Source organism: Balaenoptera physalus, assembly GCF_965194825.1.
Source record: "Balaenoptera physalus genome assembly, chromosome: 5".
Lineage (NCBI taxonomy): Eukaryota > Metazoa > Chordata > Mammalia > Artiodactyla > Balaenopteridae > Balaenoptera > Balaenoptera physalus.
In genome coordinates this window covers 86,534,901-86,561,370 of record NC_138884.1, presented here as the reverse complement: position 1 = coordinate 86,561,370, position 26,470 = coordinate 86,534,901, and the positions used below count along the sequence as shown (strand labels likewise).

Genomic DNA, 26,470 nt, shown 5'->3' with positions numbered 1-26,470 from the left:
TTCTGGCAGATAAGTGTAGTGGTTGGCAAGAAAACTTTGTTTCTTTTTAATCTGAATGAGCCAGATAGCCCAATTGATCTGGAGTTTCAGCAGCGCTACGGCAACATTGTCTGCTATAGTTGGTATGTACAAAAGCTCATTACAGAAGGATACCCCTGTGTTTTCCCTTACTAATTATAATATATTTAATTTTTGTCTGTGGCATTTTCACTTCTCTATGTAACATTTTCTGGATTATAGTCTATGATTTATTATGTGGAACTACCTAGCATATTATCTGGCAAATAGGCCCTTGATAAATTATATTCTCGAATTCCTTAGTTTTAAGGTATTTGCTTATTTACTGTACTGCAAATGATAGTTAATCTCCCTTTTTACTGTATTATTGCCTTCGTTGCTATAGGTATGGTGATGGCTACATCTTGATTGGTTTTTCACGTGGAATTTTTGTGGTCATTTCCACTCATATTCGAGAGATCGGTCAAGAGATATTTCAGGCTCGTGACCATAAAGATAGTCTAACCAGTATTGCAGTATCACAGACCCTTAACAAAGCTGCTACATGTGGTGATAACTGGTAAGTTATATTCACATATTCCCAGGAAAGCTTATATAAGGAATATTCAAGAGATTCACCAAGACATTGTTAACTAATGTGAATCTATCAACCATAGTTGCACTGTTAGAATATGTTCGCAATTGAAAATTCCTAACATGCCTTTACCTCTGCCTTTAACACTCGGGGTAATACCTAAAATACTAAATGTGTGCTAAATACAAAACCTAAAATGGAGTATGCTTGAAAATCAATCTTAAAAATAAAATAGGCACACTCCACCCTGTCACTCTCACTGAATACAGCCATAAAACCTGAACAGAATCCATGGAACAGCTATTTAAGGACTCTGAAAAGTAAATAGTAGCAGGCAGATTGGAGAAGAAGGCCATCGTTTGAAGTATCACTGAGCCAGTGGTGAGTCTCCCATTTGTCTTCTGGTCTCTCTCAGCCAGGACTCAAGGCAGCCTGAAACCCGGACCCTGGATGTAAGCACCGGGGCAGAGAGAGAGAACTCTGAGAGAAGCCCTTTAGTTCTGGCTCAAGTTACAGGAAAGAGAACTAACACTCAGAGAAAGTTGGGGAAATCCCCCTATTTTTTTTTTTTTTTTTGTCTTTCTTTGTTCTCTCATGCCCCCAGCCACCAAGCAATCTCACCATGGCAGTGACAGCAAGGACCCACAGGCACCTAAAACTCTGATGGAGGGTAACCTTCCTCTCCAATTGGAGGAGCTGTGGTCCCAAGAAGGTGGGGCCTACCCTTGTTCTTTATTTTTCTCTCTGTCCTCTCACTACTTGGCTGCAGGCACAGTTGTAGGAGATACAAGGCAGAGCAGAGCAACTAGAGCCCCAGCTTTCCTGCTGGAAGACCAAAAAGCAGAGCCCCAGGGAACCAGAATATACCAGGGAGATCCTGGAGAAGGAGAAACTCTGGAAAGCAACCCTATAAAGATATTTATGAACTCCCAGGTTCATCCCTGAGCTGTGTGTGTGTATCACATCCTAAACACATACCAAAGACTTTGAGAACTGAAATAAGGGATAGATCATAGCCCAGGTCCTATACTGGCCAAAGAGTAAGGCATACAGGGACATATCCGAGTACCACTGCAAAGGCTTTGGAAGTGGAACTGACATTGAAATCATAACCCACAGAAGGCTGGTTAAAATGTGTGGCCTGAAACCAACTGGGCTGATTGCCTGCTTAAAAAAAGAAAAAAAAAATTAACCTTCTCTGTGGGATTTAAACAAGACAGAGTGTCATAACATAATATTCAAAATGTCCAGAATATAACCCCAAATTACTTGACATATGAAGAATCAGGGAAATTTCAACTCACTTGAGAAATGGCAATCAAAAGACACCAATGCCAAGATGATGGAAATAGCAGCTATTATAAAAATGCTCCAAGAAGTAAGGGCTAGCATTCTCAAAACAGATGGGAACAGTCTCAGAAAAGAAACACAGCCTATAAAGAAGAACCAAATGGAAATTCTAGGACTGAAAAAATAATATTAATGCAGTGTATGTAACACCAGAATGGAAATCACAGAGTAAAAGAGTTGGTGAAGTTGAAGGTAGAGCAATAGAAATATCCATTCAGAACCCAGAGGAAAAAAAGATCGGAAAAAAAAAAAAAATGAGCAGAGCCTCAGGGACCTGTGAAACTACCAAAGGTCTAACATTTGTGTCTTAAGAATCTCAGACATAATGGCCGGAAACTCTCACATTTGGCAAAAGACATAAACCTATATATTATAGAAGCTCAGCAAACCCCAAAAGGGTAAATCCAAAGAAATCTAGACCCAGACACATCATAATCAAACTGCTAAAAACTAAAGGCAAAGAAAAGATTTTGAAAGCAGCCAGAGAACATTTTGAATGACAGCAGATTTCTCACCATAAACCATAGAGGCCAGAAGGAAACTCACAACATTCTTGAAGTGCTGAAAGAAAAGAATTGTTAACCAAACCTCTATCTATATCCAGTAAAAATATCCATCAGTAATGAAGGTGAAATAAAAACATTCTCAGATGAAGGAGAATGAAGAGAATTTACTGCCAGGGGACCTCCTCTAAAAGAATTGCTGAAGGAAGTTCTTCAGATAGAAGAAAACAGATGACAGAAGGAAATTTGGAACATCAAGAATAAAAGAAAAGTAACAGTAATGGTAAATAGCTGGGTAGGTAAGGTGGAGGCAGGGGAGACTGTTGGTCACAAGGGCTATTGGAGAAGTCACATAAGGAGCTTACTTTTGCTTGTGACTGTGGGCTGCTATGTAGGGCATGCATGTGCAGGAAGGACTAGTGTTAGTTTAAGGTCCCTGCAAGCCACTTGGCCAAAGTAGATGCCAAGGCAGCTACATCATGGTGTAGCTTAGCTAAACTCTCAACAGACTTGGACCGTGCTGTAAACCAACCAGACCTAGCAGACATCTACAGAACACTCCACCCAACAACAACAGAATGCACATTTTTTCCAAGCACCCATGGAACATTTACCAAGGTAGACCCTATCCTGGACCATGAAACAAACCTCAGCAAATTGAAATTGAAATCATAAAAAATGTGTTCTCTAACCATCATGTAATCATGTTTGAAATCAGTAACAGAAAGACAACAAGAAATTCTCTAAACACTTAAGTAGACAACCTACTTCCAAATAGCTATGGGTCAAAGAGTAAATCTCAAAGCAAATTAAAAAATACATAGAACTTAGTGAAAATGGAAATGCAACATATCAAAATATATGAGAGGCAGCTAAAGCATTTCTGAGAAGAAAATTTATAGTATAAATTCATACACAGGAAAGAAAAGATTTCAAATCAATTAGCTAAGTTCCTACCTCAAGAAACTAGAAAAAGAAGAGCAAAATAGGCCCAGAGCAGAAGGAAGAAAGTAATAAAGAGCAGAAATTGAAAATTTAAAAATAGGAAAAAAATTAATTAAAAAGCTGGAATTTTTGAAAAAAATTGATAAGTCTCTAGCAAGGATGACAAAAATAGAAGACACAAATCACCAATATCAGGAGTGAAATAGAGGTATCACTACAGATCTGAAAACCATTAAAAGGAGAAAGGAATACTACAAACAACTTTATACTCAGAAATTTGACAACTTAGAAGATAGGGAACGCAACCCAATCAGAAAATGGGTGGAAGATCTAAATAAACATTTTTCTAAAGGAGACATACAGATGGCCAAAAAGCACATGAAAAGATACTCAACATCATTAATTATTAGAGAAATGGAAATCAAAACTATAATGGGGTATCACCTCATACCAGTCAGAATGGCCATCATCAGAAAAATCTACAAGCAATAAATGTTGGAGAGGGTGTGGAGAAAAGGGAACCCTCCTACACTGTTGGTCGAAAAGATTCGTGCACCCCAATGTTTATTGCAGCATTATTTACAATGGCCAAGACATGGAAGCAACCTAAATGTCCATCGACAGAGGAGTGGATAAAGAAGATGTGGCACATATATACAATGGAATATTACTCAGCCATAAAAAGAAATGAAATGGAGGTATTTGTAATGAGGTGGATGGAGTTAGAGTCTGTCATACAGAGTGAAGTAAGTCAGAAAGAGAAAAACAAATACAGTATGCTAACACATATATACGGAATCTAAGGGAAAAAAAAAAAAAAAAGGCCATGAAGAACCTAGTGGCAAGACGGGAATAAAGACACAGACCTACTAGAGAATGGACTTGAGGATATGGGGAGGGGGTGGGGTGAGATGTGACAGGGTAAGAGAGTGTCATGGACATATATACACTACCAAATGTAAAATAGATAACTAGTGGGAAGCAGCCGCATAGCACAGGGAGATCAGATCGGTGCTTTGTGACCACCTAGAGGGATGGGATGGGGAGGGTGGGAGGGAGGGAGATGCAAGAGGGAAGAGAAATGGGAACATATTGTGTGTGTATAACTGATTCACTTTGTTATAAAGCAGAAGCTAACACACCATTGTAAGGCAATTATACTTCAATAAAGATGTTAAAAAAAAAAAAAGAAGATGTGGTACATATATACAATAGAATATTACTCAGCCATAAAAAAGAACAAAATAATGCCATTTGCAGCAATATGGATGGACCTAGAGATTGTCATATTGAGTGAATAAGTCAGACGGAGAAAGAAAAATATGATATCGCTTATATGTGGAATCTAAAAAAATGGTACAAATAAACTTATTTACAAAACAGAAATAGAGTCACAGATGTAGAAAACAAGCCTATGATTACCAGGGGGGAAGGGAGGGGAGGGATAAATTGGGAGATTGGGATTGACATATACATATTACTATATATAAAATAGATAACTAATAAGGACCTACTGTATAGCACAGGGAACTCGACTCAATATTCTGTAATGACCTATATGGGAAAAGAACCTAAAAAAGAGTGGATATATGTATATGTATAACTGATTCACCTTTCTGTGTACTTGAAACTAACACAACATTGTAAATCAACTATATTCCAAAAAAAAAAAGAAACACAGTTTTTCAAAAGCCACTAACTACCAAAACTCAACCCAGATGAAATAGGTAATCTGAATTATCTCTGTAACCATTAAAGACATTGAATAATAATTTTAAAGCTCCTGAAAAATACATCTTCACATCCAGATGGTTTCACTGGAGAATTCTACCAAACATTTAAAAAAGAATTAACACCAATTTTACAAAATCTCTTCAGAAAGAGGAGGAAACACTTCTCAACTTATTTTATAAGGTTAGTATTACCCTATACCAAAGCAAATAAAGATAGTATTTAAAAAAAGAAAGAAAACTAGAGACCACTGTCTCTCATGAACTTAGACACAAAAATCCTCAACAAAATTGAGCAAACTGAATCCAGCAATGTAAAAAAAAGTTGTACCTCATGACCAAGTGGGATTTATTCCAAGTATGCAAAGCTGGCTTAACATTCAAAAATCAATGTAATTACCATATCATCAGTCAAAGAAGAAAAATCATATGATCACATCAATTGACACACACACACAAAATTTCACTAAATCTAACACCTATTCATAATAAAAACTTTCAGCAAATTAGGAGTAGAGGGGAATTACCTCAACTTGATAAAGAACATCTACAAAAAACTTATAGATAACATTATATTCTACGGTGAAAGACTGAATGCTGGCCCCCTAAGATTGGGAACAAGGCAAGGATATCCACTTTCATTACTCTAACTCAATCTAATATTAGACATTCTAGTCACTGCAGTAAGGCAAGAAAAAGAAATAAACCACATCCAGATTGGAATGGGAGAAGTATAACTATTTTTTATTTGCAGGTGACATGATAGTCTATGTAGGAAATCCCGAGGAATCTACAAACTCTTAGAACTAAAATTAATAAGTGAGTTCAGCAGGGTGGCAAGATACAAGATCAACACACAATCAATTGCGTGTCTATGTACTAACAATGAACGTGTGGAAACCAAATTTAAAATATACCATTTTTAATCAATCCAAAGAAAATGAAATACTTAGATACACACTTCACAAAATATGTACAAGTTCTGTATGCTGAAAATTATAAAATGCTGCTGAAAGAAATCAAAGAAGATGCAAATAAATGGAGAGACATACTGTGTTCATTGAGTGGGAGACTCAACACAATAAAGATTCCAGTTCTCTCCAAATCGATCTATAGATTTAATGAAATTCATGTCTGAACCCCAGCATGGTTTTTTGTAGATAGAGAAAGCTTATTCTAAAATACATATGCAAAATCATAGGCCCTAAAATAGCTAACAGCAGTCTTTTAAAAAGAACAATAAAATTCTACCTGATATTAAAGCTTAGTATGTAGCTACAGTAATCAAGGCCATAGATTAATGGGAACAGAATAGAGAAGCCAGAAATAAACCCACACAAATATGCACAACTGATTCTTGACAGAAATGCAAAAGTAACTAAATAGAATGAAAATAGCCTTTTCAACAAATGGTGCTAGAGCAGTTGGAGATGCATACACCAAAAAAATTAACCTGAACCTAAACCTCACACCTTAATCAAAACTTAACTCAATGCATCATGGACTTAAATGTACTAGGCACAACCCTACCCCACATCTCAACAAACAAACAAAAATTTAAAGGATAAAATATAATTAAATATAGAAAATTTAATATTTTCTTACCTTAACCCAGTGGATCCTCCTGTACATCCCTTTTTGAAGAACACTGACCTGTTCCATAGCTTATAATTGTTTGTGAACAAAAACAATTTAACTTAGCGCTCATATTTAAGGACTTTTTTTATTTTTCAGCATTAAAATCCATGACTTGGCAGAATTAAAAGACATGTATGCTATAATCAACCTGGATGATGAAAATAAAGGTACCGATTTTTCTGTAGCAGATTGACATTTTATCGTTTTGATTACAGAAAGTAATGTGTTACTGTATGGTTTGGATTAATTATAGGAGGAATAAAATTAACACCTTTTACTAGAGTTCCCTAAGATAGCCTCCTTATTTTAGTAATTACGTTGAGTCATACTCCTTGACTAGAAGCATATAAGTCCACTTTGATTCAAAGATTTCTGGTGCGTTTTATCCCAAATCCAGTTGCAAAAACTAAATTCTTACATACCTTCCCTTTGAGCCAGTGTTGAATGAATCAGGGCTCATGTTCATAAGCCAATCCATGATGAATGTCCTAGTCTAAATAAAGACTATTTAAACTATTTATAAAATTTGAAGATTTTTATGCCTCTGGCAGCTTAAGTGAAGACAGTTGCTTGTTTGCCTGCAACAGTATCTCTGTTTTTGAATAATCCTTTATTATGTCCATTATTTCAGGGTTGGGCACCTTGTCCTGGACAGATGATGGTCAGTTGCTGGCACTGTCTACCCAGAGGGGATCGCTCCATGTTTTCCTGACCAAGCTCCCTATCCTTGGGGATGCCTGCAGCACCAGGATTGCATATCTCACCTCCCTCCTTGAAGTCACCATAGCCAATCCTGTTGAAGGAGTATGAAAACGGTGTTACTTTTATTTATTAATAAAATCAAAACAGTTTCAGCGGTTAACTACTGTTATTTTTCTCTATTATAGGAGCTACCAATCACAGTTTCTGTGGATGTGGAACCCAACTTTGTAGCAGTAGGGCTTTATCATCTGGCTGTGGGAATGAATAATCGAGCTTGGTTTTATGTCCTTGGAGAGAACGGCAAGTCTAAATCCAGTTGTTTTCTTATCTAGCGTATAATTTGTTTTTATTTGGGAAGCACTGATAGTTTCTTTTAAGACCAAGTCTTTCACTCTTTTTCTTCAGACATCTCTTTCTTAGCTTAAATGGTTTTGCAAATCTTCTAAAAAATTTGCATAAATTTTGGAAAGGTTTTATTCTTTACCTTTGTTGTGAAGACACCATGGTATAGTGGGGCAGAGTGTGATCTTTAGAATTGGGCCCTGGGTTCAAATTCCCTTCTGCCCCTTTTAGCTGGGTGCCTGTAGACAAATTCTTTACCCCTCTGAGCCTTGGTTTACTCATCTGGAAAATGAGGATTCTTCTACTTATGAGGAAAATTAAATGGAATAAAATGTGTGATCTGCTTTTGCACACGGTCTTTCTTAGGCACTTCTTGGTCTGGTGGGTACTTAGTAAATGTTGATTCCCTCCCCCGCTTTATTCTTTGAAAAATGACCATTAGCATCTGAAGGGAGCCTTGCTTTTTCTTCCCCTCCTTCCTCCTCTCCACCCCTTTCCCCACTGGAGGTCAGATATCCCTCAGGAACAGAGCCAACCTGAGAATTATCCTTAGATGTTCTATTAAGCTTACTGTCACTAAGGTTTAATTTTTGGTTGTTTTGCATGTGATTTTATTTTACATTACTTTGTTTCATGTGAACCACTATGAAATTCCTGAAGGCAAATTTATATGGCAACTAAGATTTTCTTTAAAATGGCTAAAATAAAAATTTTAGGTTCAGAATATTCTTGCAAAGGCACACGTTTAAAACTTATTTGCAAATCATTAATTAGATCATTTTATTTATATTTTAATGTGTTTCGTTTTGTTTTAATTGCTGCAGCTGTTAAAAAATTGAAAGATGTGGAGTATCTGGGGACAGTAGCCAGCGTTTGCCTTCATTCTGACTATGCAGCTGCACTTTTTGAAGGCAAAGTCCAGTTACATTTGGTAAGTATAATTTTGATGTCCTGAGGCCTGCTCAGGTAAGTGATGAACAGCCTAATGTTTTATTATCAAGAACTTTGGTCAAGAAGCGACCATATGCTTTGTGACCACCTAGAGGGGTGGGATAAGGAGGGTTGGAGGGAGCACAAGAGGGAGGAGATATGGGAACATATGTATATGTATAACTGATTCACTTTGTTATACAGCAGAAACTAACACACCATTGTAAAGCAATGATACTCCAATAAAGATGTTAAAAAAACAAACAAAAAAAACGGCATTAGGGTAAAAACTAGGAAATCTGAATAAAGTATGGAGTTATGTTATAAATGATGTATCGATATTCGTTATTATTTGTGATAAACGTACCATACTCATGTAACGTGTCAATGATAGGGGAAACCAGGTTTGGGGTATATGAGAACTCTACTATCTTCACACCTTTTCTAAAAATCTAAAAGCATTCTAAAATAAAGATTTATTTTTAAAAAATAAAAAAAATAAAGAAGCAACCATATGACAGACTAGCTAGAAAGCCAGATATGGATAAAGGATTAACAGAACTCCTTACCCTTCTGCACAAGCTGTTCAGTTAACTCCCAAGCTCTGTTCCCATGAAACCTGACAGAGTTTCAGCTGTGCTACTCACAACATTGCTTATGGTAAAAATGACTGTGTAAACTGCATCTAGGAGGAACTATAAGTAAATTGTAAAAACTGATGGGAATGCCATACGTCTGGCTTCCTGGAATGCACTGACCCATGTATTTGGGCATGTCACTTGTGGGGATCTTGAAACTATGCCTGTTGAGTTGCTCAAGAGATATTGGCCCCTGAAATATGGGGCTTCTCAACCAGGGCATCTCCCACATCTGTTTCTTGGCTCTTTGCTTCTGGGAAGCCAAAGAGACTAGCTACTAGACAACTGCAGAGCCTGCTGCGGAGACTATTCCCATTAAAAGGGATGTTTAATGTGCCCTGCTGGCAAGCTGGGTTCCTTCCTGATATCTTTCTGAGTAAACTGGTCTGTGATAGTTTGGTGAGTCTGAACGTTTAGCTGAACTTAAGAGAAAGACTCTCCCCTACCCCTTAGATGTTGCAAACCAGGTTTATTCAGATAAATCTATGATACACTATTATTCTTTATGTTTTAGATAGAAAGTGAAATGTTGGATGCTCAAGAAGAACGTGAGACTCGACTTTTCCCAGCAGTGGATGATAAGTGCCGTATTTTATGTCATGCCTTAACTGGTGATTTCCTCATCTATGGCACAGATGTACGTATTGTCTTCCTTAATATAGGACATAGGGGAATTTCTCATTTTTACTTTGTAATTTGTTTATTACATATGTGTTTATATACATATATTATATAGATATCATATGTGCAATTATAAACATTATATACTTATGTAGAGCACATAGGTGGCGTGATTTGCCAGTGTCAAGTGCCTTTGTAACTATAAGCAATTTTGATGGCACAACGGCTTTGGAGTCTGGACAATCTGGGCTCAGATACTAGCTCTCTTACTTGCTACTTCCTGCTTGACGCCTCCCAGCCTCATTTTCCTCATCTAGATGCTTTAAGGATTTAATTTGATGACAAATGTAAGACACGTCATTCAACTTCAGCTCTCCAGTGCCTACATTTAGTGGGCATTTAATTAAAATTAATTGAATATTGAGAATCCCACTTTAATTTTTTGGTCTTTGGAACCACCAATACCCTGTACTCCTAAATATTACATTAGCCACATATACATAAAACATAGTTTAGTAATAGCATCTTATATTTGTAAAAAGTTTTCAGAGTTTTTCAAAGCATATCATACCTCTTACCTTGCTTAGCCTCTAGAAGAATTCAGTAAAGTTGGTTTAAAAAAAAAAAAAAAAAGGCATTGTTTTCCACATTAGAGAACAATTATTCACTGTTTCAAAGGTTCCATTTCCTCATACTGTTTTTTAAACCGAGCATATTTTTAAACATGCTTATTGCCAGAAGAGAGACTTTTTAAATTTAAGTTTGACCTAAAATAATGAGTCTTTGAGCTAATATACACAAGTAGGGTAGGTTTCATGTATCAGGTAAAGTGGTAAATGATATGGTAAATAAGTAGTAAATATAATCATAAATATATAAGCAGGAAAGTTTTAGAGATAAGGATACTGAAGATTGAGAGGTTAGTAAGTTTGTAGAAGAGGTGGACTTAACAAGCAAGATTTTCTGATGGGGGGCTTCCCTGGTGGCGCAGTGGTTGAGAATCCGCCTGCCAATGCAGGGGACACGGGTTCGAGCCCTGGTCTGGGAAGATCCCACATGCCGCGGAGCAACTGGGCCCGTGAGCCACAGCTGCTGAGCCTGCGCGTCTGGAGCCTGTGCTCCGTAACAAGAGAGGCCGCGATGGTGGGAGGCCCGCGCACCGCGATGAAGAGTGGCCCCCACTTGCCGCAACTAGAGGAAGCCCCCGCACAGAAACGAAGACCCAACACAGCCAGAAATTAAATAAATAAATAATTAAATAATTAAAAAAAAAAAAAAAAAAAAGATTTTCTGATGGAAAAGCTACTCTTCCCACCGTGCCACACAGCATTGTGAAGTAAGAACTCAAAGTGCAGTAATCTGCCAATAATGTAGCATTTATCTCTATCTCAGTTTCTTTTTTTTTTTTTTTTTTTATTTATTTTCGGCTGTGTTGGGTCTTCGTTTCTGTGCGTGGGCTTTCTCTAGTTGTGGCAAGTGGGGGCCATTCTTCATCGCGGTGCCCGGGCCTCTCACTGTCGTGGCCTCTCTTGTTGCGGAGCACAAGCTCCAGACGCGCAGGCTCAGTAGTTGTGGCTCACGGGCCCAGTTGCTCCGCGGCATGTGGGATCTTCCCAGACCAGGGCTCGAACCCGTGTCCCCTGCATTGGCAGGCAGATTCTCAACCACTGCGCCACCAGGGAAGCCCTCAGTTTCTTTTTTTTATTGAGATATAATTGGCATGTAACATTATATTAGTTTCAGGTGTGCAGCATAATGATTCAATATTTGTACATATTGCAAAATGGTAACACTCTAGTTAACATCCATCACCACACATAGTTACAAAATCTTTTTTTCTTATAAAGTATCTCATTCTTGAGTGATTCTGAAAATATCAGGGGTTTTTAGCAGCCTTATTGAAGTATAATTGTTATACAATAAACCACACTATTGAAAGTCTATAATTTGATAAGTTTTGACATATGTATATCCTGTGAAAACACCATCAACTTAATCAAAATAGTGAACATATTCAACACCCCAAAAAGTTTTCTCATGACCCTTTATGATTCCTTCCTCCCGTCCCTCCCCACTGAGTGCTTTCTGTCACTATAAATGAGTTTGTCTTCTCTAGAGTTGTATATAAGTGGAATCATATAGTAGGCACTCCTTTTGTCTGGCTCAGTGTAGTTATTTTGAGATTCATGCATGTTGGTGTGTGTGTCAGTAGTTCTTCCTTTTTCTTGCTGGGTAGTATTCCACAGGATGCATATATCATAATTTGCTTATCCGTGAACCTATGGATGGACATTGGTGTTACTTCCAGTTTGGAATATTTACAAATAAAGCTGCTATAAACAAATTTGTGTTCAAGTCTTTGTATAGACGTATGCTTTCTTTTCTCTTGGATAAATGCCTAGAAGTAGAATGATATGTCATATAGCAAGTGTATGTTTAACCTTTTAAGAAACTGACAGACGCTTCTCTAAATTAATTGGTTGTACCGTTTTACATTCCCATCAACAGTGTATGAGTGCTCCAATTCCTCTACATCCTCACTAACACTTGATATGATCGGTCTTTTACATTTTAGCCACTCTAATAAGTGTGTAGTGATACCTCATTATGATTTTAATTTGCATTTCACTAATGGACTAATGATGTAGAACATCTTTTCATATGCTTATTTGCTAGCTGTATATCTTTGGTGAAGTGTCCAAGTTTTTTGACCATTTCTTTTTTTTTTTAATTTACTTATTTTATTTATTTATTTTTGGCTGCATTGGGTCTTCATTGCTGCGCACGGGCTTTCTCTAGTTGCAGTGAGCAGGGGCTACTCTTCGTTGTGGTGCACGGGCTTCTCGTTGCAGAGCACAGGCTCTAGGCGCGCAGGCTTCAGTAGTTGTTGCACATGGGCTCAGTAGTTGTGGCTTGCGGGCTCTAGAGTGCAGGCTCAGTAGTCATGGCACACGGGCTTAGTTGCTCCGTGGCATGTGAGATCTTCTCAGACCAGGGCTTGAACCCGTGTCACCTGCATTGGCAGGCGAATTATTAACCACGGCACCACCAGGGAAGCCCTTGACCACTTCTTAATTGGATTGTTTGTTTTCTTACTGAGCTTTGATGGTTCTTCACACGTTTTGGATTCAAGTCCTTTATCGGATATATGCTTCGCAAGTATTTTCCACCCAGTGTGTGAGTTGTCTTTTCAGTCTCTTAACAGTGTCTTTCAAAGAGGAGAATTTTAAAAATTTTGACCAGGTCCAGTTTATCAATTAATTTTTTTATAGGTTGTGCTTTGGGTGTCATATCAAAGAAATTTTTGCCTAACCCAAGGTCACAAAGTTTTTCTCTTATGTTTTCTTCTAGAAGCTTTCAAGTTTTATGTTTTACATTGAGGTCTGTGATCCATTTTGAGTTAATTTTTGTTTATGCTGTGAGATATGGATCAAAGTATTGTGGGTTTTTTCCCTGCATATAGCTATTCAGTTGTTCCAGCAACATTTGTTGAAAACACTGTTATTCTGTTGAGTTGATTTTGTACTATTGTCAAAAATCAATTGTCCGTAAATGCACAGATCTTTTTCTGAACTCTCTGTTCATTCTGTTGATCTGTTTATCTATCTTTACATCAGTATCACACTGTTTGGATTACTGTAGCTTTATAATAAGTCTTGAAATCAGGTAGTGTTAGCCCTCTAACTTTTGTGTTTCCTTTTCAAAGTTGTTTTGGCTATCCTCAGTTTTTTGTATTTCCAGTTAAAATTTACAGTAAGCTTGTCCAGTTTTACAAAAAGCCTGCTGGGATTTTTATTGGGATCATTGTTGAACTTACAGATCAACTGCCATCTTAACAATATTGAGTCTTCCCACTGAGGAACAAGTTATATATCTTCATTTATTTAGATTTTCTTTAATTTCTCTTAGCAGTGTTTTGGAGTTTTCTGTGTACAGGTCTTTCACATCTTGTTTCAGATTTATACCTAAGTATTTCGTATTTTGGGTACTCCTGTACATGGTATTGCTTTTTTATTTCAGTTTCTGATTATTCATTTCTAGCATATAGACATGCAACTGACTTTTGTGTATTCATCTTGTATCCTGAAACCTAGCTAAACTCACTAGTTATAGTAGCGTTTTTTTTGGTAGATTCCACTGGATTTTCTATATAGATGATCATGTCATCTGCTAATAAAGATAGTTTTACTTCTTCCTTTTCAATCTGCCTTCTATTCCAATACATTGTTGGATAGAAGCGATGAGAGTAGATGTCTTCATCTTGTTCTTGACCATTAAGTATGATGTTAGCTGTAGGTCTTTTACAGATTCCTGTTATCAGGTTGAAGAAGTTTTCTTCTATTCCTAGTTTACTAAGAATTTCTATGGATGTTGGATTTTATCAAATGCTTTCTCTCCATCTATCAAAATGATCACATGGGTTTTCTTTTTTAGTTTGTTTATAATTTGTGGATTATATTAATTAATTTTCTAGTGTTAAGCCAACCCAGCATTCCTGGGATAACCCCCACTTGATCATGATGTATTCTTCTTTTTATACATTGTTGAATTCATTTGCTAAAGTTTTATTTCAAATCTTTATATCTACATACATGAGGGATATTGGTCTGCTGTTTTCTTTTCCTATGATGCCTTTGTCTGATTTTAGTATCAGGGTAATGATCATAGAATGAGTTAGTCATCTTCAATTTTCTGGAAGAGTTGATTAGAATTAGTGTTTTGTTTTTTGTTTGTTTTTTGCTTAAATGTTTGAAAGAATGTGCCAGTGAAGCCTATTGGGTGATCAAGCAATTCCTAGCAGCAGTTGAGTAGTACCTGCTAGGTTGGCTTGCTGCACTTCCATAGATTCAGCTGGTAAGGAGGAAACAGTCCCAAATAGATGTATACAGCAAGGGAAGATCATGTTATTAGAGCTCCCCACATCCTTAGTGCCACAGGATAATACCAAACCGAAGGGGTCAGATGCTCTTCTAGGCACTCTGTGGTGGAGGACTCAACTCTGCTATAACTAAGCAGTTTATACTCTGCAGCTATACACTAAGAAAGATGAATTGGACAATCCAAGATGAATTGGACATCATTGGGACCAGGGAAGCAGCTGAGAAATTCCTCATGGAAATCTCCCACAAGACAGAGAGGTGGATGAGAAATGACTCGGTGACAGATTTTCACAAGAGTGCCCATCTCACCATGTTCCTTGTAAGATAACAGAGGATTCTGCCAAGACATGGGTCAGACTACAGTTGAGCCTTGACTCTTGTGGTATTGCAAAGTAGCCAGGTGCCATGGTGGAGCTGTTCTCCTACGAAGCCTTCTGGGCCTGGAGTTTTTTTTATGGGAAGGTTTTAAACTGTAAATTTAATTCCTATAATCAATATCAAAATATTTGGATTATCTGTTTTTTTCATGAGTGAGCTTTGGTGGTTTGTGTTTTTCAAGGAATTTGTCCATTTATCTAACTTATCAAATGTATAGGCATAAAATTATTCATAATAGTCCTTATTATCCTTTTAAATATTTGTAGAATCTGTAGTAATATCACCTGTTTCTTTCCTGATTTTGGTAATTTGTGTCGTTTTTCCTGATTGGTCTGCCTGGAGGTTTATCAATTTTGTTTTATCAATCTTTTAGAAGAATGCAACTTTTTGTTTCATTGATTTTCCTCTGTTGTTTTCTGTTTCATTGATTTCTGCTCTGATCTTTATTTCCTTTCTCCTGCTTATTTTGGCTTTAATTTGTTCTTTTTCTAGTTTCTTAAGATGGAAGCTGAGTTCATTGAGTTGAGACCATTCTTTTCTAATATACTCCCTTAGTGCTAGACATTTTCCCCTAAGTACTATCTTAGCAACATCCCGCAAATTCTGATATGTTGTGTTTTATTTTTATTCAGGTCAAAATGTTTTACAATTTCTCTTTTAATTTCTTCTCTGATTCATGGGTTATTTAGAAGTCCCGTGTTTAGTTTTCAAACAATCAAGATTTTACAGAGATCTTTCTGTTATTGATTTCTGATTTAGTTCTGTTATGGTCAGTGAACATATTTTGTATGACTTGAATCCTTTTAAATTTGTGAGACTTACTTTATGGTACAGAGTATGATCTGTCTTGGTAAATGTTCTTGTGTATTTGGAGAGAATATGCTGTCCTAGAATGTCAGATCAAGGTGGTTGATAATGTTCAAGACTTCTGCAACTTTATATATACTTGTTCTGTCAATTATTGAGAAAATGGTATTGAAAACTCAGATTACAATTGTGGATTTATCTATTTCTCTTTGCAGGTCTGTAAATTTTTTTTTTATTTATGTGTATTGAAGCTCTGTTATTAGGTACATAACCATTCAGCATGGTTATGTTCTCTTCATAAATTAGCCCCTTTATCATTTTGAAATGACCCTTTTTATCCCTGGCAATAGTCTTTGCTCTGGAATTGATTTTGCCTGATATTAATATAGCCATTCTAGTTTTTTAGAATGTTACCCTGGTATATATTTTTCCATTCTTTTATTTTTAACCATTTGTGTCTTTATATGTAAAATATTTTTTTTGTAGGCACCATATTAATTCTCACAATTTGACAAAGTCTACCTTTTAATTACAGTGTTTATTTTTTAAATATATTTATTTATTTATTTATTTTTGGTTGTGTTGGGTCTTCGTTGTTGCATGCGGGCTTTCTCTAGCTGCGGCGAGTGGGGGCTACTCTTTGTTGCGGTGTGCGGGCTTCTCATTGTGGTGGCTTCTCTTGTTGCAGAGCACGGGCTCTAGGCATGCAGGTTTCAGTATTTGTTGCACATGGGCTCAGTAGTTGTGGCTCGCGGGCTCTAGAACTCAGGCTCAGTAGTTGTGGCGCACGGGCTTATTTGCGCCACAGCATGTGGGATCTTCCTGGACCCAGGGCTTGAACCCATGTCCCCTTCATTGGCAGGTGGATCCTTAACTACTGCGCCACCAGGGAAGTCCAATTATGTTGTTTAGACTTTTGAATTTAATGAGATTATCTCTGTGTTTAGTTTCAATCTACCATCTCGCTACTTGTTTTCTATTTGTCCCATCTCTTCTTTGTTGCCTTTTTCCTCTTCTTTTGCCTTCTTTTGGATTGTGTATTTTTTATTATTCAATTTTATCTCATTCATTGACCTTATTAACTACAACTCTTATTTTAGTGGTTGCTTTAGGTTTTGTAGTATACATCCTTAATTTATCACAGGCTACCTTCAAGTGACATTATACCTTGTAAGGTATAGTGAATAGTATAAGTTCATTTATTAGAATAGTATGTGTCCCCTCCTACCTCTGCTGTTGCTGTCATACATTTTACTTTTACAGGTATTATAAACCCCATAATACACTGATATTAGTTTTGTTTAAACAATCAATTAAGAGATTTACATAATAAAAAATATCTTATATATTTCTCCGTATAGTTACCATTTTTGGTGCCCTTCATTCTATTATGTGGATCCATAGTTCCAGCTGGTATCATTTTCCTTCCACTAAAGGACTTCCTTTATCACTGTTTGTAGTGCTGGTCTGCTGGTGATGAATTCTTTTGCTTTCATGTCTGAAAACATCTTTATTTCACCTGCATTTTTGAAAAATATTTTTGCTAGATATAGAATTGTAGGTTGACAGTTTTTTCTTTCAGTACTTTAAAGATGTTGCTCCTCTGTCTTCTTGCCTGCATTATTTCTAATGAGAAATTGGTTATCTTTATCTTTGTTCCTCTGTGTGTAAGCTGTCTTTTTCCTCTGGCTTCTTTTAATACTTTATCACTGGTTTTGAGCAATTTGATTGTGATCTGTCTTGATGTAATTTTCTTCATATTTCTTTGCTTGAGGTTGTTGAATCCACAGGTTTATAGTTTTAATAAAATTTGGAGTATTTTCAGCCATTATTTCTTCAAATATTGTTTTCTCCCTCTGTTTGCATTCCAATTTCAGAAACTCCAATTATACATATATTAAACCACTTTAAATTATCCCACAGTTGATGCTCTTTAAATTTTTTTCTCAGTTTCATTTTGGATAATTTCTACTGCTGTATTTCAAGGTCACTAGCCTTTTTTTTTTTTTTTTAAGGAATTCCTTTATTTTTATTTTTTATTTATTTATTTTTGGCTGTGTTGGGTCTTCGTTTCTGTGCGAGGGCTTTCTGTAGTTGCAGCAAGCGGGGGCCACTCTTCATCGCGGTGCGCGGGCCTCTCACTATCGTGGCCTCTCTTGTTGCAGAGCACAGGCTCCAGACGCGCAGGCTCAGTAGTTGTGGCTCACGGGCCTAGTTGCTCCGCGGCATGTGGGATTTTCCCAGACCAGGGCTCGAACCCGTGTCCCCTGCATTGGCAGGCAGATTCTCAACCACTGCGCCACTAGGGAAGTCCTCACTAGCCTTTTTTTCTGTCATGTTTAATCTGCCAGTAGTTTCATCCATTGTATTTTTCATTTCAGACATGGTAGCTCACCTGCAGAAGATATATTAGAGTCTGTTTTTGTATCTTCCATGTCTCCACTTACCTTTTTAAACATATGCCATGCAGTGATATTAACTGTTTTAGTTACATTGTCTGCTAATTCTAATATCCGGGTCAGTTTTGATTGATCAGTTATTCTCCTTAATATGGGTTATGTTTTCCTACTTCTTTGCAGTCATGGTACTTTTACCTTTTGGGGTGCTGGATGTTTTTGTATTCCTAAAAATACTCTTGAGCTTTGTTCTGGGATGCAGTTAATTTGCTTGGAAACAGTTTGACCCTTTTGAGTCTGCTTTTGTGATTTGTTAGGTAGGTGTGAAACACTGCTTAGTCTACAGCTAATTACTTCCCACTTTTGAGGCAAGATCTTCCTGAATACTCTACCCAAATCCCATGAATTATGTTTTCCTGTCTGGCTGTTGGGAACAGTCACTGTTCCCAGTCCTGTGTGAGTGCCAGTCACTGTTCACTCTAATCCTTTTGGATGGTTCTTTTTCCTGGCTTCAGCAGTTTTCTCATATTTATGCAGTGATTAGTTCTCTGCTGAAGACTCAAGGTAGGCCCTCTGAAGGTCTCCAAGGTTCTCTCTCAGTGCAGCTTTCTCCTCTCTGGCACTATACCCTGCGAAGTCGAGCCGCCTCCTTCCCTGCCCCCACTGGATTCTCAGCTCTATCTCTTCACCTCAGGGAATCATGTTCCTCCCTTTGCCATGGCTTGAAAACTCTCTCAAGGCGAAAGCTGGAGCATTCACAGGACTTACCTTGTTTGTTTGTTTCCCATCTCTCAGAGATCATTTTCCTTTGTTGCCTTATTCCAATATCTTAAAAACTGTTTTTTCATGCATTTTGCCTGTTATTTTTGGTCATTTTGGGTGGGAAAGTTAAATCACGTCTGTTATTCCATCTTGGCCTGAATAGAAATCTAAGATATTATCATGTGTTTTTATTTCAATTAAACTTTTTATTTTGAGATCAACGTAGATTCACATGAAGTTGTAAGAAACAATACAGAGAGATCCTAATAAACCCTTTTCCTAGTTTCCCCCAATGGTAATATTACATTGCATATCACAACCAGGGTATTGACATTAGTAGTCAAGATACAGAACAATTCTGTCACTACAAGGATCCTTCATGTTGCTGTTTTATCTCCACATCCACTTTCCTCCTGCCCCCACCTCATCCTTAATCCCTGGTAACAAATAATCTGGCTTTTCTGGTGTATTCCAATGATCTATGTGTCTATCCCTCCACCAGTACTACAGAATCTTGATTGCTGTAGCTATAAAAAAAAGTCTTGAAATTTAATAGACTAATTTTCCCACTATATTTTTTCAAGAATGTTTTAGCTATTTTAGTTCCTTTGCTGGTCCATATAAATTTTAGAATAATCTTGTCTGTGTCTACAAAAAAATCTTCCTGAGATTTTTGTTGGAATTATATTAAACCTGTATATAAGTTCAGGAGAAGTAACATGTTTACTATGACACCAATCCATGAATACAGTACACCTCTCCATTTATTCAGATGTTCTTTAATTCTTTCATTTGTGTTTTTTAGTTTTCAGCACACAAATCCTATGCGTGCTTTGTTGAATTTACACCTAAGTATTTAATTTTTTTGAGTGATTGTAAATGATACATTTTTAAATTTTGATGTCTACATGTTCTTTGCTAACACATAGAACTACAATTGATTGTATCTGGTGGGTTTCGGTTTATTTTTTATTTTAAACTTAATTTTCTAATTTATTAATTAACAGCAAAAATATTTAAAGTAACGTGACTTGAAAGTCACTCTTAAACAATAAGGGTATTTCTTGCAAGTGGAAAATCTGAAAAATCAATTAAGCTTTAATATCACTAAGAATGTTAGAATTAATAGACTGTTGAATCACATGTGCATTCTCATTTTACTAATTTTCTTAGGTCTGTACTTTGCTCATATAGTAAATATAATTCTTAGATTCTTCCTTGATCAAAAATATGACATTTTTTTCTTTAAGTTAGGAAATATGTTTAACATAAATGCTGAAAGTCTGTATTTTCTTGACAACCTTTTATTTCTATGACTGTATTTTTTTTAGACTGGTGTCATTCAGTATTTCTACATTGAAGACTGGCAATTTGTTAATGACTATCGACATCCTGTCAGTGTGAAAAAGATTTTTCCTGACCCAAATGGGACCAGATTAGTTTTCATTGATGAAAAAAGTGATGGATATGTCTACTGTCCAGTAAGTCGAGAAAAGTTTTCAAATGCTTGTTTTTAAAAAATGCAACATATGAAGAAAAAAGTGTTTTTAAAATATATTCCATATGTAAGATCATTTTCTCTTAAACCTTGCCAAGGATTGTAGTACTTTGTTATCATGTTTGTGATATCATATTTGTGATCCGTTTTCATGACTATTTACATCAAGAAAAGTTTTTCCATTATTTTGCCATTTTTCAGTGTTAAAAATCTTCAGAGAGATTTTTTAGTGGAAAGAATAGTTGTTATATTCTGCACCATTTTTAACCTTATTTACTGCACAATATTACAGTGTATCTTCAGGTACATGAGTTTTCTCTCTAGAAATGCAATAGCTTCAGAGGGCAGGGACTGTTCTCTGTCCTTTCTGCCCACCTCAGTTGATTTCCCTCTTCCCTTAAAGATCCTGAACATAAAGGAAAGGTATTTTTGTATTAGGTGATTGAAAACAGATGAACCCATTTTTAGACTTAGTTACTCTTATTTTTAAACATCCTTAACTTTTTTGAGAATAGATTTAGATAAAGGAAATGTTGTGCTTTTACATCATCTACTATACTTGAATTTTTCATTTACTTTTGATTTCCAGTTAATGACTTGTATGTTGTTGGTCACAGTTCACACAGCCTACAGCTGCTCTTGGACCCACCCTTAATAACTGTTCGTCTGTGCTTCACAGTGAAGACATGATTCAATGAAGACAGCTCTCCCCTCACAATACACTCTCCTAGATATAAAGACTTCCTTCCTTCCGTTTCTGTCTCTCTCTCTCTTCCTCTCCTCCCTTCCTTTCTTTATCTTCCCTTCATTTTTTTTCTTTTTCTTTTCTTTCTTTGACAAATGTAACAGGTTTCCATGGGTGTCTGAATTATTTATGCCAAGTTCCTAATATTCTAGTTCTTATTCAACCCATTTCTCGATCACAGAACAAATGAGGAAAAATGGCCTAAATATAAAGATGACCTTGCGTTCCCTCAGCTTAATAAGGAAATTTGGTCTGTAGAGATTCCCTTTCTGGAACAGGGTATAAGGAAGTTAAGCTGCCTTGCTTCCTATGTGGGTTCACCCCGGGTGGAGTCTGCTGTTTAGACAGGGTGCACAAGAGGGTAGCAGGGTGCAGCGGGCACGGACAGGACTGAGAGTGAGAAGAGGGGTCTGACGGCTCGGAGAAGGGCCAGGGGTAAGACCTGTCCCGGACAAGTTGATGTTTTCTTCTTTCTCCTTTTACAGTTCTCCTTTCCTTGATAATTTCTGTCAAAGAGGCTAGTGTGACCTCCTTCCTGGGGTTGGGACGAGGTTTCAGTGAGCTGATTTTTCCAAACATATTATCAGGCATAGGGTAGCTGTTTAGCAAGGGTTAGTTAAAGCTCTGCCCTGTTTACCTCTTTATCACAACTTAAAACCCTCACGTTCCAGAATTTTGTCACCTGTTGCTGCTCATCCCCTATCCCTTTTCCAAGTCTAACCTGCAACTCAGTTAAGTTAAAAAGAAAAACCCTGGTGAAACAAATCCGCACAAAAGAATGACTCCACGGGGGCATAGCCCCTCCCTAACCCAACATGGGGTTGGGTGTGAACTTCTCTCCAAGCTAGGGTCTCATTGGTAGGTTAGAATTTTAGGCTGTTGGACAAGATATCCGAGGGGCGTGTGGTACCCACAGGAGCAGTCCCTCTTTTAAATAATACCCAGTCTTGCCTAGGAGTAAGGCCAGCCTGGCAGGGAAGGGAAAGGAGAGCTTGTGGTGCAGAACCTCACCACACCTCAGACACGAGAGGAAGCTATGCTAAGGCCCTTGGACTCTTGACCAGAGTGCTGTGCATTTTTTTTTTTTTATTTTAACACTCACCCTGTCATAGTGTGCTACTATTACAGCTTACTTTTTCATCCAACTTCAAAGTGAGAAAAACATTGCTTCTGTGATGTACATATATGAAAGTATATAATAATTCAAACTACAACTATTCCTCTTTAAAATTCTCATATATACTCGCAATTTCTCTTCCTATGTACATTTATTCAACCTCTTTTCCTTCACTGTGTGGATGGTAAGGAAGTGACTTCTGTCATACATTAGAATTGGGAGAGATGGCTTTTTTCTTACATGTGCCCTAATGAAAACCTTGCACCCCATCACTCCCTATATACCCATAAAGGATGACTTGTGATATACTGTAGGAAGTTCATAAATAGAGGCAGTAGAGTATAGTAGTTTAGTGCATGGGCAGACAGACAAACCTGGATTTGAGATTAGTAATAATGACAACTAATATTTCTGTGCTGAGTATGCTGTACATATATCAGGGATTTCTTTTAATCCTTACAGCAGCCCCAGAGATAAATACTCCTATCTTACCATTTTACAGGTGGAGAAATTAAGGCATAGAAAAGGTAAGTCACTTGTCCAAGGTCACACAGTCAGCACATGGTATCAGTGGTGTGAGACTAGGCCGGCTTCCTCCAGGGCTCTCACTTTGATTGGATTCCCAGTTTCCCCATCTAAAAAATGAATATGGTTCCAGGACCTACTTTGTAGATTGTATAAAAATTAAATGGGATAATGCACATAAAGCTTTCAGTACAGCATCTGCCACATAGTAAGCATTTAACAAATGGTTACCCCCTTTAAAACATTTCTACCATCTAGCACTGGTGTGCTCATCCTTACAAACTGAGAGTCAGTATGACATAGTGGTTAGAAGCATAGACTGTGGAGCCAGACTGCCTGGTTCAAATCCTGACTCTTCAACATATTAGCTGTGTGACTTTGGGCAGATTTCTGTGTGCCTCAGTTTCTTCATCTGCAAAATGGGCATAATAGTATCTGTCTTATAGAGTAAGAGATTAGAATTCAATATATTAAATTATAATCTATTAAATTATATATATACTTACATATCTTAAAGTAATCTATATATTAAATTCAATAAGTATAATTTACAAAAAGTAATTTATAAAGTAAATTAAGTAAATATAAGTACAATAAGTATAATTAAATATAAGTACACTACCTGGTAAGCAACACTATCCAATAGAAATGTAATTTGAACTACATATATAATTTAAAATTTTCTACTAGTCACATTTTTTAAAAAAGGTAAAAAGAAACAGGTGAAATTAATTTTAATAATATTTTTAATTTAGCCCAATATTATCATTTCAGTATGTAATCAACATAAAAATTATTAATGAGATGTTTTACACTCTTTTTTTCATACTAACTCCTTGAGATCTGGTGGGTAGTTTACACTTCCCCACATCTCAATTTGGACTAGACACATTTCAGTGCTTAAGAGCCACATGTGGATATTAAATAGTGGCCATACTGTATTGTATGGCTGTATAATATTAGTTATTATTATTTATAGGAATTTTATATTTCATTCTTATTTTGAGAGGAAGATAGATTAGAGAGGAGGCAGGTGTTTCTTAGCTCCACATTGAGGATATATATAAGCCTATCTGCCTGAGGAATATGTGGAATCGGAATATGTGGACTGATTTTTTTTAATAGCTTTTATTACTGTAACTACAGTTTATGTTTGTTGGAATTGCACTGTAGAGAAGTTTTTGAAATAAAACATACCCAGTGTAATTTATTTAGATCTCAAATCATATACAAATTAATTTGTTTCTTCTCTAGTTGGAGCATTTCTGTACCCAGTATTATCGAAAATTTTCTAAGCACAAATGTGTTCATAGTTTAAATTTCCGTCATCTTGAGCAACTTCAACTTTTTTTCTTAACCTGAAGTTTTGTGTCCAGACTTGAAGTTTTTCCTGCAAATTCACCAAATTTTAGATAAAATCCTTGATTTTCCATATAACTACAGTTTTTTTCAAGCCAGACCTATAGGAATGGGAAAAGAAACTTTTCTTCCTTTATCTTGGGGTGTTGCTGAGTTGAATGTGGGTTGGTAAGCTTTGCCAGCTAAGGCTGTAGACAGACTCCTTCCTACCAAGGCAAATGATAATGGTTTAAGTACAGACTTGGGGCAAATCTGTAAATCCTTATTTTGTAGGTTAATGATGCTACCTATGAGATTCCAGATTTTTCACCAACCATTAAAGGTGTTCTTTGGGAAAACTGGCCAATGGATAAAGGTGTGTTTATTGCCTACGATGATGATAAGGTGTACACTTACGTCTTTCACAAGGACACTATACAAGGTACTTAATCACTTTTTTGTACATTTACTGAGAAATACATTTCCACTGCAGTGAAGTTAAAACATTCCTTTCTGATGTGTGTGCTGAGTATTAGCTTTCAGCATTAAGAGGTCTGTTTTATAATATAGGATCCAAGGTCATTTTGGCTGGTGGCACCAAAGTTCCCTTCTGTCATAAACCTTTGCTGTTATATAACGGAGAATTGACCTGCCAGACGCAGAGTGGAAAAATAAACAACATCTACCTTAGCACCCACAGCTTCCTCCACAGTTTAAAAGATGTGGGGCTTAATGATCTGAGGCAGATGCTGACGCAGACTTTAATGCTAAAAAGGTATGGTTTTAAACACTTCTCATGGGGCCTCTCATTTGCTTTTGTGATTTTAAAGGTCAACTTCCATTAAAATAGTTAGAGATAATAGTATTTACCTTGTTTACTTCACAGGATTAATGTGAGGCTCAGATAAGATGATGGATATGAGAATGTATATAAATTCTAAGGGAAGTACTTTTGTACAATACTATCGGTGCTTTATTCCAAGAAAAGCCGTTCAGAACAAAAAGGTTTCTCATCACCCAAATAGCACAGTTACTGTGAAATTCTAATAAACATAATTATTTCAACACTCTTAATTTCATCATAACAAAGTTTGATTTTACCTTACTTGAGATTTCCTTTTCCTGCTATTTCCTCTCACCTCTTAGGGCCACTGTGAATTCCTTTGTGGTTCTGATTCTTCTCACCATCTCTTAAATGTTGCTTTTCCTCAGGGTCCCTTGAGCTCCTTTCTTCTCTTCTCACTCTAATTATTCTTCCAGAGTGAATCTCCTCAAAGATGGTTTCAGTACCATCTATACGAGGCTGACTCCAAAATGTGCATCCTTGACTTAAACCTGTGTTTACCACTGCCTCCCAGTCAAATGTAGTTGGGAGTCCATGAGTTCCTCAAACTTGCCTCATCATCTTCCCCAGCCTCCTCTTCTCCCCCTGCCCTAATCACATGGTGCACATGCCCTACCACCCACCCACTCCCACACACACCCACATACCCACACACACCCACACACCCTCACACACACACACCCTCACACACAAACACACACCCCACACACATACCCTCACACCCTCACACACACACACCCCACACACACACCCTCACACACACACACATACCCTCACACACACACAAACACACACCCCACACACCCTCACACACACACACCCTCACACACACACCACACACACACCCTCACCCACACTCACACCCTCACACACACACACCCACACCCTCTCACACACACCCTCACACACACACACACACACACACACACACACACACACACACACACACACACACACACCCCACACACACATACCCCAGGTCCTTTTGTCCTCTGCTATTCCCCCACCTTAACTCAGGCCCTCACGTGGAGTAATGTATATCGGAACCACTTCCTGACTGCTCTCTCTGCTGGTAGCCTCATGACAATCTAATCTATTCTCTACAAACTTTGGAAAATGTGAATCTGATCCTCTCATTTCCCTGGTGAAGATCTTCCAGTGACTTCCTGTTGCCTTTAGGAAGAAACCC

The 26,470-nt window shown here is 37.1% G+C and overlaps 1 protein-coding gene and 1 long non-coding RNA gene across 6 annotated transcripts in view; one reads left to right on the top strand and one right to left on the bottom strand.

The window, feature by feature from the left end:
- Positions 1–26,470, top strand: part of KLHL5 (kelch like family member 5) — a 195,384-nt gene that overhangs the window by 121,963 nt on the left and 46,951 nt on the right. For 4 of the 5 annotated variants that reach the window (XM_082464089.1, XM_082464085.1, XM_082464090.1 and 1 more), the window contains 10 exons: positions 10–122; positions 404–577; positions 6,855–6,925; positions 7,390–7,562; positions 7,646–7,760; positions 8,627–8,733; positions 9,885–10,007; positions 20,546–20,695; positions 24,732–24,879; positions 25,008–25,212. In XM_082464089.1, the coding sequence (XP_082320215.1) occupies positions 10–122; positions 404–577; positions 6,855–6,925; positions 7,390–7,562; positions 7,646–7,760; positions 8,627–8,733; positions 9,885–10,007; positions 20,546–20,695; positions 24,732–24,879; positions 25,008–25,212 (1,379 nt within the window). Of the gene's footprint in view, positions 1–9; positions 123–403; positions 578–6,854; positions 6,926–7,389; positions 7,563–7,645; positions 7,761–8,626; positions 8,734–9,884; positions 10,008–20,545; positions 20,696–24,731; positions 24,880–25,007; positions 25,213–26,470 lie in introns of those variants that run through there. The other variant, XR_014264392.1, reaches the window with a different exon arrangement.
- Positions 10,015–19,156, bottom strand: LOC309662010. Its single transcript, XR_014264421.1, has 3 exons — positions 18,379–19,156; positions 11,298–18,051; positions 10,015–10,970 (listed from the first exon to the last, which is right to left on the bottom strand). It is a non-coding gene; the product is annotated as an uncharacterized lncRNA (long non-coding RNA).